General features: G+C 60.2%; 2 protein-coding genes across 25 annotated transcripts in view; one reads left to right on the plus strand and one right to left on the minus strand.

Annotated features, from left to right (window-relative positions):
• Nucleotides 1-12,060, plus strand: part of TMEM104 (transmembrane protein 104) — a 78,829-nt gene extending 66,769 nt beyond the window's left edge. For 2 of the 5 annotated variants that reach the window (XM_074020356.1, XM_074020357.1), the window contains exon 10: nt 2,696-3,029. In XM_074020356.1, coding sequence (XP_073876457.1) covers nt 2,696-2,745 — 50 coding nt within the window. In that variant the 3' untranslated portion in view covers nt 2,746-3,029. Of the gene's footprint in view, nt 1-2,695; nt 3,030-3,503; nt 3,622-4,179; nt 6,757-7,841; nt 8,091-9,869 lie in introns of those variants that run through there. The other 3 variants (XR_012426114.1, XM_074020354.1, XM_074020353.1) reach the window with 3 other exon arrangements.
• Nucleotides 220-19,994, minus strand: GRIN2C (glutamate ionotropic receptor NMDA type subunit 2C). Of its 20 annotated transcripts, none has more exons than XR_012426108.1 (14): nt 19,711-19,994; nt 18,731-18,816; nt 12,972-13,379; nt 10,296-10,894; nt 9,860-9,974; nt 8,755-8,966; nt 8,404-8,569; nt 7,978-8,131; nt 6,036-6,161; nt 5,500-5,729; nt 4,959-5,119; nt 4,267-4,404; nt 2,503-2,735; nt 220-1,779 (listed from the first exon to the last, which is right to left on the minus strand). XR_012426108.1 is itself a non-coding variant. In XM_065531947.2 (14 exons), the coding sequence occupies exons 3-14, from the start codon at nt 13,362-13,364 to the stop codon at nt 634-636; spliced, it is 3,723 nt and encodes a 1,240-aa protein (XP_065388019.1). In that variant the 5' UTR covers nt 13,365-13,379; nt 18,763-18,816; nt 19,711-19,994; the 3' UTR covers nt 220-633. The 20 variants fall into 20 exon arrangements, 19 of the variants coding, with proteins under 19 accessions (XP_065388019.1, XP_073876427.1, XP_005584938.3 ...); XM_065531947.2 differs by having other exon boundaries at nt 4,267-4,454; nt 18,763-18,816; XM_074020326.1 differs by having other exon boundaries at nt 4,267-4,454; nt 8,404-8,566.
• Between the last annotated feature and the right edge of the window lie 622 nt (nt 19,995-20,616).

The following is a 20,616-nucleotide window of genomic DNA, read 5'->3' on the forward strand; positions in this document are numbered from 1 at the left end:
GCCCTGAATACCAAGTGGCTTCTGCTGTCCAGAACCCCCTCTCAGCCTCACCTCCTTCCCACATCCCTCCCAGACGCTCCCAAGGCTCCGCCTCCCTGAGAGGGAGCTGCCCACCTGCTTTAGGCAAACACCCCACCTGGGATACTCCCATGATGCCCCTGTTGTCTGCGGCCTGTGCTGTGCCCCTTCCAGAATGCAGAATGAAGCAACCAGGACCAGTGTGTTGTAAAAGGTTGGTTTAATGTCCCAGTGCTCTGATGAGAAGAAACTCCAGCCAGGTAGAGCAAAGATCAGGATGACCCTGCCTCAACCACAAGTTCCAGTCTCCATGCCCACAGCAGCCATGACCAGTAACTGGCTAGCCCCAGGGCAGGGAGAGCCTCAGGGGTCTGACCCTCACAGCACACCCTCCTGGCAGAACTCTGCATGATAAGAGGACAGCAGAAGCCCAACCCTCAGCACGATTTGAGGCTACTGAGGTCACTGATGACCATGGAAGATATCATCTGTCACTGGGGTCCCATGGCCAGGATTTCATGGTAGAAGCGAGAAAAGCCCAATCCTGCCTGTCGCTTAATCCTGACAGTGCCAGGCAGAGAATCCAGCTGGCTCGAAGCCCGAGTGGCTGATAACTCACACTTCTGACTCCAGACTGGAGATCCGCCTCCAGGTGCAGGGTCCCGGGAAGCCTTGCGTCCCACAGGCTACCCTGCTGACCTCGTCCAGTCCCCCACTGTCCCTGTAGCCTGTGCCCAGCCCCAGAGTTCTGCCCCTGTGCCCCAGAGGCCCCCAGGCCCCAGAGAGCCAGGAGCCCTGGCTGGCACAGGGTGGAAGGTGAGGACAGACAGCCCCCCAGCAAAACGGCAGGTGGGCGTGGGCGTGCAGGCAGACATGCTGTCTGTGCTGCCAGGTGGGGGCCCCTGCCTGCTCGCCCTCCTGGCAGGCCTCCCGGTAAGTCGGCAGGCACATCGACTGCGCCTGCGCCAAGCGCCTGCAGGCCGAGTGGCCGTCGGAGCGGGCGCAGGTGAGGCAGGTGCACCCAGCGGGCAGCGAGCTGGGCCGAGCGAAGGCCTCGGCCAGGGAGCTGGGCAGGGAAGCGTGGCGCGGGCGCGAGCCCCGGGCCCAAGCTGCGTGCAGCAGGGCCTCCCGCCGGGCCAGCTGCTCCAGCCCTAGCAGCGGCAGGTCCTCCGGCTCCGGGGGCTCGGGGAAGAGCGGGAGGAAGGGGCGGCCGGATCGGTCGGCTCGAGGAAAGGAGCTGTAGTGACAGCGCGCGGGCGACAGGGGCCGCTCTGGGAGCGCGCGCCGCTCGGAGGCCGAGAGGTGCCTCCCGCAGTGCCCGGCCCGCACCGGCCACCGCGCCTCCCAGGCTGGGCGGCGCGACACTCGGGAGACGTCGGGCAGGGGCGGCCCCGGCGTCGGGGGACGGCCCGGGGGCTGCGGAGCCCTGCGCACAAGCGCCGCGCGACCCCCGCCTGGCGGTCTCCAGTCCCTGGGGCTCGGCTCTGGGGCCGAGCCGGGGGTGGGCAGGCATGGGCTGGGGCCAGACCGCGGGGTCGGGCAGGGGGGCGGTGGGGGCGCACGGCGGCCACCACCCCAGTTCTCGATGGTGCGAGTGGCGCGGTCCAGGGAGCTGCTCACGCCCGCCGTGGTCACCATGTCGCGGGCCGCCTGCAGCATCTTGAGCACGCTGGCCTGGGCCGAGCTGGCCGTGAGGTCCGGGCTGGGCTGCCGCGGTGGGCTGGCCAGGCTCTGCACCCCGCTGAAGCAGCTGTAGATGCCCTGGGCAGTAGGGAGACGACAGGCCGTGAGCAGCGCCCTCTGCTCAGGGACCCGCCACGATTGTCCCCGCCTGGTCCCAAGGCATCATCAGCCTTCTCTTAAGTCTCAGGAAGCAGCTAACTGGGAAGCAGCTCCCATGTGCCAGGCACTCTGCTTTGCAGATGAATGAGTGGTCTGAGTGCCCAGGGTGACTCATTCTCCTAATCACTCTAGTTAGCACCTGGCACATGAAGGTTCCAACCTGGGCACACCTGTGGGGGGAGGGCTCTGCCCCTCTTCAACCCTGCCACCCTGGTGAGCCATGCCACCTCTCAGGACTTTGGGTTTGTTTTTTGTTTAGACACAGGGTCTCACTCTGCTGCCCAGGCCAGAGTGCAGTGGCGCCATCTCGGCTCACTGCAACCTCTGCCTCCTGGGCTCAAGTGATCCTCCCAACTCAGCCTCCTGAGTAGCTGGGACTGCAGGCGCGCACCACCACGCCCAGCTCATTCTTTTATTTTCTGTAGAGATGGGGTTTTGCCATGTTGCCCAGGCTGGTCTCGAACTTCTGGATTCAAGGGATCCACTGGCCTAAGCCTCTCAAAGTGTTGAGATTACAGGCATGAGCCACGAGCCCGGCCAGAACCTTGGTTTTACCTCTGGAAATGGGCCATGGCCAGCCTGGACTTATCTGGGTAGGTGCCCTTAAAGCTTTGGCTTGTGTGGGGAGGGATGGGCACCCACCCTGCTGAAAGCCAGCAGGAAGTCCAGCTGGGATGTGTTGGGCACCGAGTGGCGCAGCTTCCAGTAGACCAGGTGCTCCCAGGCGAAGACCAGCAGGGCCAGCCCCATGGCCACCAGCAGCATGTAGAAGACACCTGCCATGTTGTCGATGTCCAGCTTGCTGCTCATCACCTCGTTCTTCTCATTCTGGCAGATCCCCGAGAGCCACACTGTCTCCAGTTTCTGTGTCTCTCCTGGAGTTGAGCGGGGATACACATCTGGCTCAGGAAACCCCCCTATAAGCAACCCCCTTACAAAGCTCAACACAAGCCTGGAGTAAGAATGGATCTGGGGCCAGGGCGCCACCCACTTCTTCCTCAAGCAGACCACATGGGGATCTAGCCTGGCCGGGGCAGGGTGGTGGGGCGGGGAGTTGGAGGGTCAGTGAGCAAGGAAATAGGAAAGCAGGGTGCAGACTGGAGTGGGCAATGCTGGCCTTTGGGTCCTCCCCCTGTGCACCCCCAGTAAAGGCTTGTTGATTGGGTAAATGTTAACATTCATTCATTCACTCATCTTCATATACTTATTAACCATCTACATGCCACTCATGGAGCTGGGCACACAGAGACAAAAGGCCTAGGCTCCTAAGAGACACGCATTGTGATCGCTCTTATTATTATTATTATTATTGAGACAGTCATGCTCTGTCACCCAGGCTGGAGTGCAGTGGTGTGATCATGGCTCACTGCAGCCTGGATCTCCTAGTTCAAGTGATCCTTCCACCTCAGCCCCCTGAGTAGCTGGGACTACAGGCGCACCTCCACACCTGGCTAATTTTTGTATCTTTTGTAGAGAGAGGGTATCCCCATGTTGTCCAGGCTGATCCCGATCTCCTAGACTTAAGCAGTCCTCACACCTTGGCCTCCCAAAGTGCTGGGATTACAGGTATGGGCCACCTCACCTGGCCACTCTCATTATTATATGGTTTGAAAAATCAGATTTTTTTTTTTTTTTTGAGACAGGGTCTCACTCTGTCGCCCAGGCTGGAGTACAGTGGCACAATCATGGCTCACTGCAGCCTCAAACTCCTGGACTGAAGGGATCCTCCTGCCTCAGCCTCCCAAGTAGCTGGGATTATAGGTATGTGCCTAATTTTTTTAAAATTTTATTTATAGAGACAGGATCTTGCTGTGTTGCCCAGGCTGATCTCAAACTCTTGACTTCAAGTGATCCTCCCACCTCAGCCTCCCAAAGTGCTGGGGTTATAGCCATGAGCCACCACACCCAGTCTAGACCATGTCTTATCTAACAAGAATGGAACTCCTCTAAATGCAAAGCTCTCTCTGGGTTTGGGGGCAGGCTGGGCTGGACCACGCACACATGTGGGACTAAGCAGATCCATAATCTCAAGATGGCCATGGAGATACTATACCAAGCAAAGGAGGTGCTCATCTGGGAGAGATCATGGGAGGGGGCTTAGGGAAGAAGAAAGGAGTTCAGCCACTCCACCCATCCCCACCCTCACCGTGAGGCCTGAGCCCCTTCCTGTCTTCCTGCCTTTGAGGGAGTCTCTAGCCCAGTTCCTGCTCCCTCCCTGCACACCTATCCCTTCCTCAAGTCTCTCTCCAGTTGCTCCTATACCTGCCCCCCTCAACTGCCCCAACCTCTCACCCCCCAGAGACCTCTCCCTGCCCACAGGCCTTGGGAACTTGAGTGGTGGTGGAAATGCTGACAACCTTGGGCTCCACAGCCCACCCTGGGCATCCCAGCAGTGGCAGTACCCACCGTCCCCCAGGAACTGCAAGAGTGCCAGGTCTATGGCCCGCTTCCAGTGGGAGTCCTTCTGCATGGCGATGCCGTAGCCAGTGGTGGCAAAGACCTTGCCAGACCCAATGGTGACCAGCTTGCAGCCCTCGTCCTTGCCTGCCATGTAGTTGAGGACAGCAGCATCATAGATGAAGGCATCCAGCTTCCTGGGGACAGGCTGAGCCTCAGAGCTAGGGACCATATGGGAGGGTAGGGGACACCGAAACTGGGGCGTGACAGGGGTCTAAACCACATGAGCTTGCTGGGCACCCCCGGGAGGGACCAATGGGCAGAGGCTTGTCTGGTTGTCTTGGGTCCTGGATGCAGTGAGGACCCCTCCCACCCTCCTCCGCAGAGTGGCCAGGGGACTCTCTGTTCCCAGAAGACACCACCCTTTCTGCCCACCCCCTCCATGCTCCTAAGGCTCAGAGGATGTCCCAGCCACCACCTCAGGCCGAGGCTGAACTTCGGTCGGCACCACAGCTGTGTTCTGAGACACATGGTGGCCTTCCATTTTTGCCTCAAGCTCCACTCTGCCCCAAGACCTCCTCCCTCCACCCCCCAGGAGTCCTGCAGGGCAGCTCAGTCCCACTGTCCCTACATTGAGAGCTAAGGCTGGTCACTGGGGAGACACATGGATGGAGACAGCGGGTGCAGGGCTGGGGACGCACCCCATCTTGAGGCTGGTGAGCGCGTCCTCCACCGAGCGCTGGTTGAACTTGACCATGTGGGTGTGCATGTCACGGTAGTTACTGCGGATGTTCCGCTCTGTGCTGCCGTTGGGCACCGTGCCAAAGCGGAAAGGTGGGTACTGATCTTGAGGCCGCTGAAACTGCAGGTGGAGGGCAGCAGCCAGTCACAACCCTTCCTCCAGCCTTCCAGGCACCAAAGCCCCAAACCCACCCCAGAGCCCAGCCCCACAGTATGGACTTGCATAGTCAGAGCAGAAGGTCTTAAAGGCTGTCCAGGCCACTCCTGTGTTTTCCAAATGGAGACTCTGAGGCCCAAGACAGGGAGAGACTTACCCAAGGCCTCTCAGTCGGTGACCCTGAGCCATCTCTTGCCCCAGCCCCCACCCCCTCCTCAGCAGGCCCTGAAGCTTCTTCCTGCCCCAGCTTCCAGCTCAAATTCCCCAGACTCTGACTGTCCTGGGTCTGCCCACTCACGGCCTGTCCCCACCCTCAGTGTCCCCCCACGCTGTGGCCCCACAACCTTCTTGTCACTGAGGCCCGACACAGTGTCGATGTATTGCTCCTGGATCATGAAGGCGGCCAGGTTGGCTGTGTAGCTGGCAAGGAAGATGACAGCAAAGAAGGCCCAGACCAGAACCATGATCTTGCTGGTGGTGCCCCGCGGGTTCTCGATCGGCACCGAGTTGTTGAAGACCAGCGCCCACAGCAGCCACACGGACTTGCCAATGGTGAAAGATGGGCCCCCGGACTCTGGGGGCAAGAGGGGGATGCTGGGGCTCCTCCTGCCCACCATGAAAGGGCTCAGGGCTCAGCCTGGCCTTGGGGGGCATCCGTCCCTGGCCATTCCCTCACCAGGTCAAGTGAGCTCGCCCGTGTGTGTGTGTGTGTGTGTGTGTGTGTGTGTGTATGTGTGTGTGTGATCTGACTGGCCCCCAGCATGTGTCATCCAAAGGCAAGGGACTTCCCAAAGGTATTCTCTGGAGGACCCGTTGCCCCTGAGCCCAACCCTCAGGGTGCCCAGGCCCGCCCCTCGTGCCAGGTCCAGGCGAGGCTTACTCTTGCCTCTAGTGAGGTTCTGGTTGTAGCTGACGGGGCTGAAGTACTCGAACATGAAGACGGTGATGGCCACCACGGTGAGGCACATGACAAACATCATCACCCATACCGCAGGGCTATATGGCTCTGGGGACAGAGGGAGGCAGTTCAGAGGCCTCGGCATGTTCCCTGTCCCTGCCCCCAGCCCGGAAGCACTGGGTGGAGACAGGTGGGGTCCACGTGGTCAAAGTAGGGGCCCACCAGCTCTGCGGACCCAGCCAAGGGGGCCCCTGACTCAAAGCAGCAGAGCCCCGGGGAGAGGCCCCCAAAAGAGGTCAGGATCTCCAGCATCCTTAGTCTCCCCCTGCCCCCCACTTCCCTGGGACAGGTACAAGTCACCCACCCCAAGAAACGTTCTTTTGACTTCACAACCCCTGCCTGTCCCCAAGTGGATGATCTGGTGGTTCCGCCTGGAATCAGGGCCCCTGAGGCCAAGTCTTACTCCTCATCCTACCAACATGGAAACCCGTGCCCAGGGAACTGGAGACACCCACCCCAGGCCCCGGACAAGACTGTTTCTATCTCCTAGAGTAAGAAATCACTACTGCTGGCTGGGCTTGGTGGCTCTCACCTGTAATCCCAGCACTTGGGGAGGACGAGGTGGGCAGATCACCTGAGATCAGGAGTTCAAGACCAGCCTGGCCAACATGGTGAAACCCCGTCTCTACTAAAAATACAAAAATTAGCCAGGCATGGTGACACACGCCTGTAGTCCCAGCTACTCAGGAGGCTGAGGCAGGAGAATCACTTGAACCCGGGAGGCGTCAGTTGCAGTGAGCTGAGATCGCACCACTGCACTCCAGCCTGGGCAACAGAGCGAGACTCAGTCTCAAAAAAAAAGAAAAGAAATCACTAGTGTTGGCCAGGTGCAGTGGCTCACACCTGTAATCCCAGCATTTTGGGAGGCTGAGGCAGGTGGACTGCTTGAGTCCAGGAGTTTGGAGACCAGCCTGGGCAACATAGTGAAAACCTGTCTCTATACAAAATACAAAAATTAGCCAGGTGTGGCGGCATGCACCTGTGGTCCCAGCTACTCAAGAGGCTGAGGTGGGAGGATCACTTGAGCCCAGGAAGTCCAGGCTGTAGTGAGCCGAGATGGCACCACTGCACTCCAGCCTGGGTGACAGAGGAAGACCCTATCTTAAAAAAAAAAGGAAAGAAGAAAGGAAGAGAGGGAAGGAGAGAGGGAGGGAGGGAGGAAGGGAAATCACTCCTGCCATGAGCCTTTGCTATGCTATGAAGTGGGTTTTGTTTTCTCTCTTCCGTGGCTGAGGAGCCTGCTCAGAGAGGTTCTGTGACTTGCCCAAGGCCGCACAGTAGGACAGGACAGAGCCGAGGTTTTCACTCCTGTTTGGCCAGCCTCAGCTCTTCCCTGCCCCTTGCCTGTGCTCACAGCTCTCTGCCACCTCATACTGCATGTCCCACGTGACCTCTGACTGGGCACTGTGGGAAGGCAAGGATTATGGCTGTAGCCCCAGCACCCAGCATGGGACCTGGCTGCCCAACCAATGCTGGACTCCTCACCCAGGAAGCAACACACCTCTTCCCACACTACACTCACTCCTCGGCTCCCCGCGGGCCTCCCCCACTTGTTCCACGGTCCTGGCCCATGGCCCATCCTGAGGCCAGCCTTCCTGCCAAGTTTTCCTGTCACTCACAGGGGCACCATGACCCATCCCACACCCCCAACCCCACCCTCGCCTGGCAGCCATACCTAGAACCGAACACCGACCTCACTTCTCTTGTCTCCTTTCCACTCACCTCCAGCCAACCTCCAAGACCCAAGGCTGCTGTGCTTGGCCTCTGAGAGCCCACCCAACTCCCCATCTCCACCCAAGCTGTACACACCCTCCTTGTGGGCCCCTCTGGCCCCGAAGCCATCTCTGCCCACCCTGGGCCTCACCCAGGAAGGCCGAGGGGGAGACGGTGCCATTGCTGCGAGCCACCATCACACTGATGCCCGTCTCCACGAAGGGCACAGAGAAGTCTACGATCTCGGAGCGCTCCTCATTGATGGTGAGGGAGCCGATGGCCATGTCTGCCCGCTTGTAGTACACCTGGGGGCCAGACGCCACGGAGGTTTGGAAAAAGGGCTCCCGAGGGGTAGACACACTTCACAGGCACCTCCAGGCACCCCTTCTAACACCCACCGGCTGAATCAGTCGTTCCCTCTGGGGCCCTCAGAGCTCAGCTTTCAGTACTGACCATCCCAGGAGTCATCCCTGGTGACAGCCCATGCCCCCCTCTAGAGGGCATCTGAGAGCCGCATGGGGCCTGGGCAGCAGGCAGACAGGCGGGGCAGGTGAGGAGGGAGTGGGGTGGGGCCTACCTCCCCAATCATGCCGTTCCATACGCCGCGCACCCGCTTGCCATGCTTGCCGTTGGTCACAAGGTACAGGTCGTAGGAGAATTTGACCACCCTGGCCAGCTTCTTGAGGATGTCGATGCAGAATCCCTTACAACAGAGCTTGGTGTAGGGGGCCACGTCCCCGCTGCTGCAGTCATGCCACCATGAGACCACCGGGAGTTAGAGCACATCGTGGCCCAGCCCCTCCCCAGCCGCTCCTCCCAGCCTGGCACGTGGACCCCTGCCCCACACCCAAGCATGAGACATACACAACACCTGACCATCACACAGCAGCACCCAGCTCACACCAGCCTCCCAGGGCACTCCGCAGACCTGAAGGTGTGGTTGCTCTGCCTGCGGCAGGGCACGGTGTTGGGGACGCAGCCTCCTGTGCCAGGGTCGGGGCTCTCCACGATGACAAAGGGCCTCTCTTCCAGCGTGGCCACCGTCAGGTGCCGACTGTCCACCACGGGCTGCAGAGAGGCACTGTAGCGAGGCCACACAGGGTACTTCATGTATAGGACGCCATGCTCCCAGCGCCCCACCTGTGGAGGGTGACAGTCTCAGCCTGGGGCCTCCAGCCCTACAGCCCCCACCCTCTAGGTGGAGCCTGCCAGGGCCAAGAATCCCCCTCTCTCACCTGGGGACGCTGGGGTAGGTCAGAGTAGGGCTGCTCCTGGCAGCCTCCCCCAGCCTCGGGTCCCTGTGTTCTCCAATCCAGCTCCACACTGACCCACAGCGTCTTCCTAAAGCCCAGACCTGACCCTGTCTCACTCACTGTACTGGTCCCCCCTGACTTTGACAGAAAGTCCTTAGCTGAGCACTCAAGGCCCTTCATGCTCAGGTCCAGTGTCCCCCCATCACTCCTACCTCCTCAGTCTGCACACCCCCAAACACACCCCTGCATCACTTAAAAATGCCCCAAACCCTTCTGCCTCTCTGTCTCTTCCAGGCTAACACCTCTTCCTGGTGGGCTCCTACTCAAACCTCCACAGCCCAGCTCAAATATCCCATCTTCTGTGACCTCTTCCCCAGTTTCTTCCTTTGAAGGCAGAACTAATTCCTGTTCCTCATCTCCAATCCCACAATCTTTTGCACACGTCTACTCAAGCACTGATCTCTCCATATTGTTTACAAGCCTGTCTGGCCAGCATGGTCGTGGGTTACTCCTGCAGGGGCAGGACCAGGAGATAGGAGCACTTGAAATGTTCTATAGTGGAGGGAAGCTGGGGTGTTATGGGAGCCCAGAGCAGGGCACCTCACCCACCCCGGGGCACCTGGAGGCTTCCCAATGGAGGAGATGTTTGTTTCAGCTGAGACCTGGAAGATGAGGGGTTGGATAAGGGACAGAGGGACTCTCTACTCAGCTGTGGGCACAAGAGGAGGCGGGGACAAAATGAGAGGACACTGAGGGCCCCTGGGCTCACCCCCTTCTCACCATCTCCCAGAGGCGGTGCCGGTTGAGGGCGATCACCACCATGGTGGGCTGGACCAGGTACCCACCAGGGCTGAAGGAGAAGTCTCGGCCCTCCCAGGTGACATTCAGTAGGTGCCTGCCAGAGGGGAGAGATGCCTGCAGCCCTGCCAAGGACCAGGCACCCCCTGCCTCTGCCTCACTGCCACCACCGACAGCAGGTGGCCTTGATTGTGTTTATTGTTCAAAGTGCTTCCCTATATTGGCCCCACGATCCTTGCCACACCCTGACACCTGCTGTTTTTTCAGATGAGGACACTAAGGCACAGACAGGTGGGGTAATGTGGCCCCAGGCACGCAGCTAGTGAGAGGTGTAGCTGGCCAGCCCAAGTTCACTGCCACCCAGGTCCCCCGAAGTGCTCCCCACCTCCCTACCCCTATGCCCCGGGCAGGTGCCCACCTGTAGAAGGCCTCCCGGGCAGGGCTGACGGGCCCAGGGTGAGCGCGGCAGTCCCCGGCTGGGGCTGGCAGGGTTCCGTGCTGGCGCCGGTAGCCGTGGGCGCCCAGGGCCAGAATGGCCACGCCGTCGCGGACCTTCTGGCGCAGGCTGAGGCGCCAGCTCTCGGTGACGACGCTGATGAGGCCCACAGGAAAGGTGGCAGGGGGCGCATCGGTGCTGCCCAGCGCCAGGTTGGGCACCAGCCACACGTGGCCGGGCCCCACCAGGCCGGCCTGCGCCGCCTCGGCGAAGAGTACCTCGGCCTCCTCGCTCGAGCAGTAGGCCACGAACACGGGCGCGTCGAGCTGGCGCAGCAGGCGCTGGGTGCGCGCGCGCGGCCCTCCCGGGCCCAGCTCTAGCGTGACCACGTCCAGCAGCCGCCAGCTCAGGTGACTGGCGTCGGCGACAGCGCGCACGCCCTCCAGGAAGAGCGCGTGGCCCGGGTGCAGGCTGGTGATGACCGCGAAGGCGCTCCAGTCGTACTCTTCCAGCACCTTGAACAACACCTGCAGCTGCTGCTCCAGGGACACGCCCAGCTGCAGGAAGGCGGAGCCCGGCTCCTGGGGGCGGGGCGGGGCCTGAGCCGGGGCGGGGCAGGCTGAGCCCCGCCTCGCGCCCCTTCCCCGACCTCGACCCCTCCATCCGCTCCCAGGCGCCCTTGCGCGGGTGGATGCTCCGCATTCCGGGAGTCCCCTGGCCTGCGCCTCCCTCGCGCCCCAACGTGGTTCCCCGCTGCCCATTAGCATGGTCATGCCCGGCCCCCAGCCCACCACGCTGGCCCGCAGACCCGCAGCATCAGCACCACCGGGGAGTTTGTCAGAAATGCAGATTCTCAGGTCGCACCCCACACCGACCGGATCGGAGTCGCTGGGTATGGCGCCTGGCATCTGTATTCTAACAAGCCCTTCAGTGGACCCTTGAGCCCGCTAGACTGAGAAGCGCTGCCCCAGACCAACTGAATCTGAATTCCAGAGGTGCAAAGCCAGGCGTCTGTATTTCCTAAGAGCACGATGAGGGTCGAGAGCCAGTGTCCTGAGATCTTACGCCGGGGACCCAAGAGGACTGGGAAACACCACCTGGTCGGAGCCCTGAGGGTGGGAATGCTCCTCTCCACCCCCTGCCACCACAAAAGCCCAAGGCACTGCCGGCTGGCACCGGGGCCAGCGCAGTCCCCTCCTAACTGGTCTCACTGCTGCCACTGTCCCAGTCTTTTAAAAAAGCAAATAAGGGAAAATTCAGAGGCCAAGCAATGCAGTTTCTTCAAAAAACAAATTGCAAGGAAAAAAGAGGGAGAGACAGAGGAGGGGCCCAGAGGTTGAGAGAAACTTAGAAGCCACACCAACCAACCGGCACGTGTGGACCTGATTTGGCTCTTGATTCGAGCAAACAGGCTGCAAAATAAACATTTATGACAGTTATGAGACAATGGGGAAATTTGAACACTGCCTGGATAGTTGAAGGAATTTTTATTATTTTTTTGACATGATGATGTATGGTGGTTTTACTTTCTTAATCCCTTATCTGCCAGGGATACATACTGAAATATTTATGGATGGAATAAGAGGATGCCTGGGCTTCGCTTCAAATTAACACAGAAGAAGGGAAAGGGGGTGGTGGTGAGGCTGGGGTGGATGACCAGGGCGAACAGGGGATATATAAGCCTTCCTTATACTTTTTAATGTATACTCAAAATTCTTCATATAAAAATTAATGAAACAAAGGCAAATCAGATCAGTCTCTTCCCTCGACTCTCCTGTGCTCTTCCTTGAGTGGCTAGATCACCCGGGGCAGGTCTAGGAAGCTCACAGGGCTAAGGTGGGCACGGACCACGGCCACCGTCACAGCCCGCTTGCCCTGCCCTGGCTGCCCACTTGCTTAGGGAAAAGCCCAAATGTCTTCCCAGGTGGCCAGGCCCCCGCCTCCTTCTCCAGGCTTTTCCCTCTATTCCTCCAAAGCTCTGAGCTCCTTCCCCACCTTGAGAACTTCATCCCACCTGCTCCTCTGCCTGGGCCTCTCTCCCTCCCCACTGACTCGCCCTTAGGCCCTCAGCCTAGACATCATTTCTCCAGAGACCTTCCCTGGCCAACACCCTATGCATGAGCCATGCGTGAGCTGCCTCACAGCATCCTGTTTTTCCTTCAGAATGCTTGTCCCAGTTGTAACTGCGGATGGGTGTGTGTTTGGAACGTTCTCCCCCAGCCCTGCAAGGGCAGGGCCGTTTCTGCCTCCCGCAGGGCTCCAGGGTTCCCTGGAGTGCTCACCCTACAGGTGAACTACCACTGCCCGAAGGGCATGGCACCACCTCCATGCCCGGCCGGCCCTCTGGGTCTTCACCCTGACCTAGGAAGCTGAGGGCAGCAGACAGGAGGAGGGCTGGGGCCTGAGCCCGGCAGCCAGAGGGGGGCCTGCACCCTGCCTACCCCTCATCCAGACACAATGTGAGGGCAGCCCAGAATGTCTCTCGTCTAGAACATGGGCTGTCATTCCCATAGCCATCTCCCCATCACCCACGTCATGCCCTCAGCCCCCACCTCCCTGCCGGTCCCGTCTAATCCCAGCTTCCCAGAACCTAAGCACCGCCCGCCCCAGCCTGGTTCCAGGCCTGAGGCACGAGGGGACATGAGTTTGGACATGCACCTTGGGGGAGAGGACCACAGCGGAGCCTCCGCTGATGCTGAGGATGGGCACATGGGTCTGGGAGGAGATGAAGTCAAGGATCTGGGCCACCGCCTCGGTGCCCACGTTGTCCTCAAAGACAATGCCGTGGACGCGGGCAGCACCCAGGAGGCCGCAGATCTGGGTGAGGAGGCTGCTGGGGTTGGTGTTGTTGACCCCCACTGTGAGTGGCTGGATCTCCAGGGGCAGGTCCAGGAAGCTCTGGGGGGTGAGGCGGGCACGGACCTGGGCCTGGGGCGGCCCCGAGCTGCCAAACACCACGGCCACCGTCATGCCCTGCTCGCCCTGCCCCGGCCCCGCCCAGGCACCGAAGAGCGAGGTGAGCAACAGGGCCGGCCCCAGGGCCCCACCCATGTCCACCGGAGGGTCCTGCGGAGAGACCAGGACAAGCACAGGTAGGGAAACAGAGGTTTGGAGAGAGGTAGATGGACAGACAGGAGGGACAGAGGGGCACACATACAGAAGATGAAAGAGAAGAAGGGAAAACCTCCCTCCCCGAAGAGAGGCGGAGAGAGAGGGAGACAGACAGACACAGACAAAGAGAAAGAGACAGAGGTTAGTTGAGCATCCCAAGGTCATTCCGGAAGAGCAAGGGCCAGGGAAGAAGAGGAGCCACAACCGGGACCCAGCCCTCCAGTCTACCGATGAACTGCACACTTGGCTGGAAAGGCAAGGCCTTCCGAAACACAGCCACCGGGCTCTGCCCTAGGAAGTTATACTGAAAATGCTAGTCTGGGGTTCAAGTGCATGGATTTGAGTCAGAGAGATCTGAGTTCATGTCCCAGTTCTGCCACTAACTGGCTGTGTGATCTTAGGGAAGTCACTTAGCCTCTCTGAGCCATGTTTTCTTGCCTGAAATCATCACAGCAGTGTGGGACTTAGATGAGCTAACAGGCTATTTGCTGGGATTAGTGACCTTATCCTGCAGGTGACAGGCCCCCAGCCAGGTGAAGGAAGACAGCTCTTGCATCACCCCCAACCCCCCGCCCCGCTGCCAGTCCTCTCTGTAGTCTAAACGGGATCTTCCATCTGTCTCTCATCAGGGCCTATGCTACTGGTCCAGCGTGCCCTGCTTGCCATGGGGCCAGCCCCAAGGGCCCTGCTCTGCATGGCTCTGCCTGGCACAGAGCCCCCTCCTCCTCAGCACTGGACGTCACTACAGCCCTTCCTTCTGTGGCCTCAGCTAGCAGCAGCTCTTACGCAGCAGGGTGCAACAGCGCTCACTTGTTCAGAGCTCAGGGGTACCCGAAACCCCAAGCTGGTGAGCTGGGGTTTGGTCTCGTTTCACATGAGCTGGTGGGCTAGCCTCTCAGGCCATCACTGGCGTGCAGGATCTTTTTAACCCGATCCAGGGCCCTGACATGTATCCTTGCTAAATGTCATTATTTTGGATTGGGATCAAGAGCCACAGCAGTGAGGGTAACGCAAAGCCTGAGTGGAGTGGTGCCCACGGATGTCGCTCTCCCTCCCAGCTGGCCATCGGCCACGGCACTGCCACCTCTTCCATCTTCATCACATCCCCAGCAAAACTTCTGAGCAAGGGAGAGCTAAAGGGTGGACAGGATGAGCCTGCCACTCTAGCCCTCCCGCCTCCCCCAGGATCTGCACATTTCTGCTACAGAAATGCTCACGAAAATCAAGAAGTTGCCAGAAACCGCGCCTCGGAAAGGCAGATGCCCTTCAGGGCTGGGGCCCGAGGCAATGGCTGGGCAGGCTCCAGCTTTCTCACAGGGCCTTCCTTTTGCCTGCCGCCAAATTTCTCTCTCTTTTTTTAATCCAAAGCCTAATGTCTTACAGACATATGGGCCTTCTTGGGTCTCTAGTCCTCTAAGGAATCCAGAGAGTGGGGAAGTGCAAGAGGCTACCGGGAACATTCAGGAAAGTTCCTCTTCTCCCCAGGGTGGCACTGAAAGGATCCCTCCAGGGGAACCCACTAGACTGACTTTAGTGCAGAAACATAAATTGGCCATGTGTGCTGAACCCCTTCCCTGCGGTCGGCACTGGATGGTCGAATGTCCCTGTGGGTGAGACATGGTCCCTCCGCTCCAGGAACTTAGAGTCAAATCTGCAGAATGAGCATGCTGCTGTTAGCACCTCCAACCTCATCTTTTTCTAAATGTATTTCTCTTTCCACCCTTCCCTCCCTACTTCCCTCAAACTCCCCAGCCTCCCCCTCAAGACCTTCTCTTAGCTAAGGATCTAGAGCTCATTCACAGGAAGGTATAAGGGACTGATAATAGCTGAAAGGGTTCTCATTCCCAAGAGAGAGGTAGTTGAGCCTTAAGCTAAAGTGCCAGGTGGTAGAATTTCAGGCTAACAAGACAGGAGTTTTGGCAAGGAAGGGAATATTGTTCTCATGTTGGTGCCCTTGAAGTCTTCCCATGTGTATGGTTCCCTAGTACAGTGACACAGAAGTGACAGAATTGACAGCCCAGAGACATGTTTGAGTCTGGCATGGGATCGATCAGTGCCACGCCATGCCTCAGCTACCACCACCAATCAGGGATGTCAAATCTCGAGCACAAAGCTCACTGATATGCTTGTCGCTCCCCTTGTAAGGCCTCTGTCTGCCCACCTCTGCCCACACCTCCAGGTCCTAGAGGTTCCTTGCCCTCTGGGAAGCCCCAAACCTCCTACCACCACTGCCTCCCAGTGATAAGCTCTAGATCTGTGCTGCCCAGTATAGGAGCCACCAGTCATACATGACTATTGGGTACCGGAAACATCTCTCACCCAAACGGAGGTTGCTACCAGTATAAAATTTCATCCCACACTGCACACTGAAGACAATAGGGAAAAAATGTCAAAATCTCATAAACATTTGTATCTTAATTACATGTTGAAATAATAACATTTGGGGTATGTTTAGTCAAGGAAAATATACTATTAAAATTCATGTCACCTGTTTCTTTCTATTTGTTGTAATGTGGTTACTAGAAAACTTTAAATTGTACTTGTGGCTCCCATTTTATGTATTTATTTATTTTACTTCTCTGGACAGTGTTACCCTGGATGAAGGGCCCAGGCTCCTCAACTGCAAAGGGGCAGAATAAGCAGTCTGCCATGAGCGTCTCCAACCTCCTTCTTCTAAATGTATCTCTCTTTCCACCAATAGCCTGCCCTCCCTACTCCCCTCAAACTTCCGGCCTCCCCAGTCAAGATCTTTTCTTTTTTTTTTTTTTTTTTTTTTTTGAGACGGAGTCTCGCTCTGTCACCCAGGCTGGAGTGCAGTGGCCGGATCTCAGCTCACTGCAAGCTCCGCCTCCCGGGTTCACGCCATTCTCCTGCCTCAGCCTCCCGAGTAGCTGGGACTACAGGCGCCTGCCACCTCGCCCGGCTAAGTTTTTGTATTTTTAGTAGAGACGGGGTTTCACTGTGTTACCCAGGATGGTCTCGATCTCCTGACCTCGTGATCCACCCGTCTCGGCCTCCCAAAGTGCTGGGATTACAGGCTTGAGCCACCGCGCCCGGCCGACCTTTTCTTAACCAAGGACCTAAAGCTCATTCACGCGCAGGAATAGGGTCTGATAACAGCTGAAATGTTCTCATTCCCACTCTTTCTAATAGGAAGGCATCCTCCTGGGCTGGGGACACCAGAGACTCTCTCCAAAGGGAAGGTGTCCTCCCGGGCTGGGGGGTGGGGGAGTTGAGGCAGGTTGTACCTCTAACCAAGGGGCCTAAAATGGGGGAGGGATCCCAGAATACCTCGAGAGAGAGGGGCCAAAACTAGGTAAGTCCCTGGGCTCCAAATAGCAAGGGGCAGACTCAAGGAGCTTCTGACGTCTGTCTTATTACCCTGTCTAACCCCGCCGCCCTACAGAGGTAGGAGGGACAAACCCCGCTCTGGCCCACCACAATCTCCTCCCTTGCCTCCCCCTCCCCACCTCCCATCTACCCACCCCCACCAGCCCCACTGCACTGCTGAAGCCTCCCTCCAGCCACTGCTCCCTCCTCACACAGGACAGCTACTCCCTGGTGCCCACAAATGAAGTCCGGACAGCTTAGTCCCATAGACAGAGCCCTCTGCACCCTGACCACAACCAACCATCCTCCCATCCCTGGAGCCCACAGCTCTGCCAGTCTGCTGGCCAAACAGCCCCACTCTGCCCTCGTCTCCAGGCCTTGTTCCAGCATCCCCCAGGCTGGAACGTCCTCATCCCAACAGAAGTCTACTCTCCTTCAGGGCCCAGCTGAAATCCCTCTCCCACAGGCACCTGCCTTGCTGCTTCAGGCTCCAGGTGCAGGGTCTGCGGCGAGGCTGAGGCAGCTGCCCTTCTTCCCCTTGCCCTGGCTTCCCCTCCTGGGTGGGGAGCTCTGTGCAGTAGTCCCCTCCACCCCTCCATTCTGTCCTGCGGCAGGTGTGTGTGTGTGTGCACTCATGAACACCCTGCCCCACACTGGACTGCCAGCTCCTTGAGGGCAGACACATTGTCTCAGAGACCTCTGCCCACCCACCCACTCAGGGTCTCACCCCTTCCACAAACAGCCCTTAAACTAATGTTTGACAAACACAGAGATCCCCCAAAGAGCCCCAGAGAGGATGGCAGTGGTCAATCCTTCAGGACACAGCAGCATCTGGAAGGGTCTGAGCACCTTCCCAGGCTGGGGGCCTTCTTCCTGGGTCCCCACAGCTCAGCCAGATCCCCTGGCACAGACCTGCACGCACATGCACACTCCCGCACTCACACCGGCTCACATCGGAGATACCGATGGCTCCTCCTCTCCCAGGCTAGGAAACTTGGTCGCTGGAGTCCTCCCCACCCACCAGCAGAACCCCAGACCCCCTGCCCTTCCGGTGAGCCGCCCTTCCTTTGCCGTCGGGTTTCCCTCCCTCCCTTTTGCCCAGCCAAAACCCGAACTGAGGCGCCAAGGGAGAGGACCGCCGTTCTAGCATGCCCCACTGCTGGGGGCACGGAGTTCTCGCTCCTCCAAGGCTACCGCCCCCAGTCTCTGCTGACCAAGCCCGGACTCCCCCCGGCCCCCGGGACGCCCCGCCCCCTCCCCTCCGCAGGAATCTCTTACACTCCGGCTGTGAAGTTCGGGGTATTTTTAGGCCGGCGATAAATAATTCATAGGGAACGTGGCATCAGGCTCCCCCCGCGGGAGGAGGGGGCGCAAGCAGCGAGAGCCACCGTCACCCGCGGCTCAAGGACACTCGCGATGCAGCGGCGGCGGCGGCGGCTCCGGGCGGGGACCTGCGCCACGCCTCCTGGCGGCGGAGCTGGGCACCACGCACCCGGCGCCCCCCGCCCCGCGCTGTCCCCGCCGGCGTCCGCGGCTCCTGCGCCCCCACCCCCACTCCCCCAAGCTGGGTCATGATCCTGAGCCCCGCAGTGGGGGGACCAAGCCAGTCTGGCAGGCGGCCCTGGTACCAGCCCAGGCCTGCCCTGGGGCCCTGGGCGAACCCAGGTGTCCCGGACCTGCCTACCTGCCTCTTGCACGCTCTTATTCTTCGGGAGTTTAGAAACAGGCTCAAAGTCACTAGCCCTGCCAAGACCTGGACGGGCTCCGAAATACAGCCAGCGGAATGGTACCCTCCCCAAATAAGTTTCTTTCCTCGATTTTCCTGTGGCCTGGGGTCAGGGACTGAACTAAGATGACGCCACCATCCGAGGGCTGGGGGACCGAGCCAGAAGTCCCCTTGGACGACCAGGGCTGGGAAACCGAGTGGACGAATAGGGTGGGCATCGGGGCCTGGCGGGAATTTCTGTCTTGCTCACCCAGCAGCTCCTTGCAGGGTCGCGGGACGCACCTGGAGGTTCAGGTTGCCTGGTGCCTTTGCTCCGTGTGTCCCCGCCTTGCCCGCCTAGGCAGGAAACAGGAGGCTCGAGGCTTCCCCTCCCCGCCGTCGGGGATCCTGGGTGAAGCCCCCAGAGACTGGCGCAGGCGGCTGGTGCGCAGCCAGGGCCCAGCGCCAGGTCACGCTCGCCCAGCGCCCTCTCTGCCTACCCTTCCCTTCGCGCACTGGAAGCCCGGAAGCCGGGCACGGGCCAGCATCTGCAAGATGCCACTACTCTGGAAGCCCACTCCGATTCTCCTAGGTCGCAGGAGGGAGAGACCTAGGCTGGGGCAGAGGAGATGGGGCAGAGCTGGAGGGGAAGAATCGGGACCCACGGCGGAGGAAGGGGTCTGGGCGCCGAGGCAAGTGTGCAGCAGGTGCCCAGCAGACCTAGGGAAACCGGGGCACTGGGCTGGGGAGCCGCACAGCCCCCTTTAGCCTTCTCGATTCCTTTCCAACCCCTCGCTCTGGTCGATCCCAGCCCTGGCCCCAGCTCCCTGACCTGTTCCCCGCCCTCCGCCCCGGTGGCTTCCAGCAGCAACAGTTGGGGTCCGCGGCAGCCCAGACTCCCCCGCTCCCGCCGTGCCGCCGCGCCAAGCGAAGGAGGAGGGGGGCTCGGCGACCCCGGGGACGAACGTCTTAGGCGCTGCACCCGCGTCCTTCTCTCACGTCCGCCGCGCGCCTGTCTCCTCGGCCTCTTCTTCACCTCCTCTCCGGCCGCCCGGGTCCAAACCCAAGGCCGGGTTCTCGAGGGTCCGGGTCCTCCAGCCGCCCCCTCCTCGCGCCCCGAGAGTCCTGCGCGGGCCCGGCTCCCCCCGGGTGTCCCGCCTCTGTCTCCGGCGTCCTTGCTCGCGCGCCGCGGGAACCCAGCCCCAAGTTGGCGGCGAAGTTGGCGCCCCCCGCCCGCCGCCTGCCACTCACCAAGAGGAAGGGGCGCTGCGTCCGCGCCGAGAGCCCACGCCGGCCGCCTCCCTCGCGGTGTCTGTCCCAGAGCCTCGGCCCCGGAGGGCTGGCGCGCTCAGTCTCAGCTCCGCGGGCGCCGGAGCCAGGGCGCGGCGGGGCGGGGGAGGGTGGCGCGGCCTGGCCGGCTGGCCCCGACCCGCCCCCGCGCCCCGCGACCCTCCCGAGGCTCACACGGCGCCCGGCTCCATCCCGGGCTGGTCTGCGCGCCGAGCCTCCTGCTCCCAGGGCTCGCAGCCGACTGTGCAGGAGCTTTCACCGCCGCCCGCGAGGGCCCGCCCCGCCGGGGCCCGTCGCCTCCGCCCCGGCTCGGCCCGGCCAGCCGCCCCTCGATGCCCCTCCCGCCGCAGGCCCGGGTCCCTCTCTCCTCTCCGGGACCGCGTCCCCAGACTCGACACTCGGGGCAAGTGCACCTCGGAGGAAACGCCAGCCTGCCTGGAACCTGGGTTTGAGCCCGCAGCTCACAAGTGTGTGACCTTGGGCTAATTTCGAGGACCCCTCAGTTTATAAAGCGAGGCAGCATCTTGGGGGCTGCCATGAAAGGGAGTGACCACTCTCCGGACACTGCAAACCCCTAGGGAGATTGAGGCACTATTTTTAAAGGCCAGTGGGTCTGACTCGAAACAGACGCAGGAAGGTTTTGGGAGCCAAAGAATGGGCCCCGGGCTAGACTCGCCTGGGGCACCCAGAGGTACAGGGGACAAGCTGCTGCTCAGTCCCCCTGCTCCCATTTCTTCTCTTCTGTTTTGATTGTACTGAGGTCTCACCAGGGAGGGGGGGTCCCGGTCCCAGGCAGCCCTAGTGTGGACAGAAGACAGGCAACCCGCAGCCACAGCAGAGCCGAGCGGAGAAAGGAAAGGTGTCTAT

Source organism: Macaca fascicularis, chromosome 16, assembly GCF_037993035.2.
Source record: "Macaca fascicularis isolate 582-1 chromosome 16, T2T-MFA8v1.1".
Lineage (NCBI taxonomy): Eukaryota > Metazoa > Chordata > Mammalia > Primates > Cercopithecidae > Macaca > Macaca fascicularis.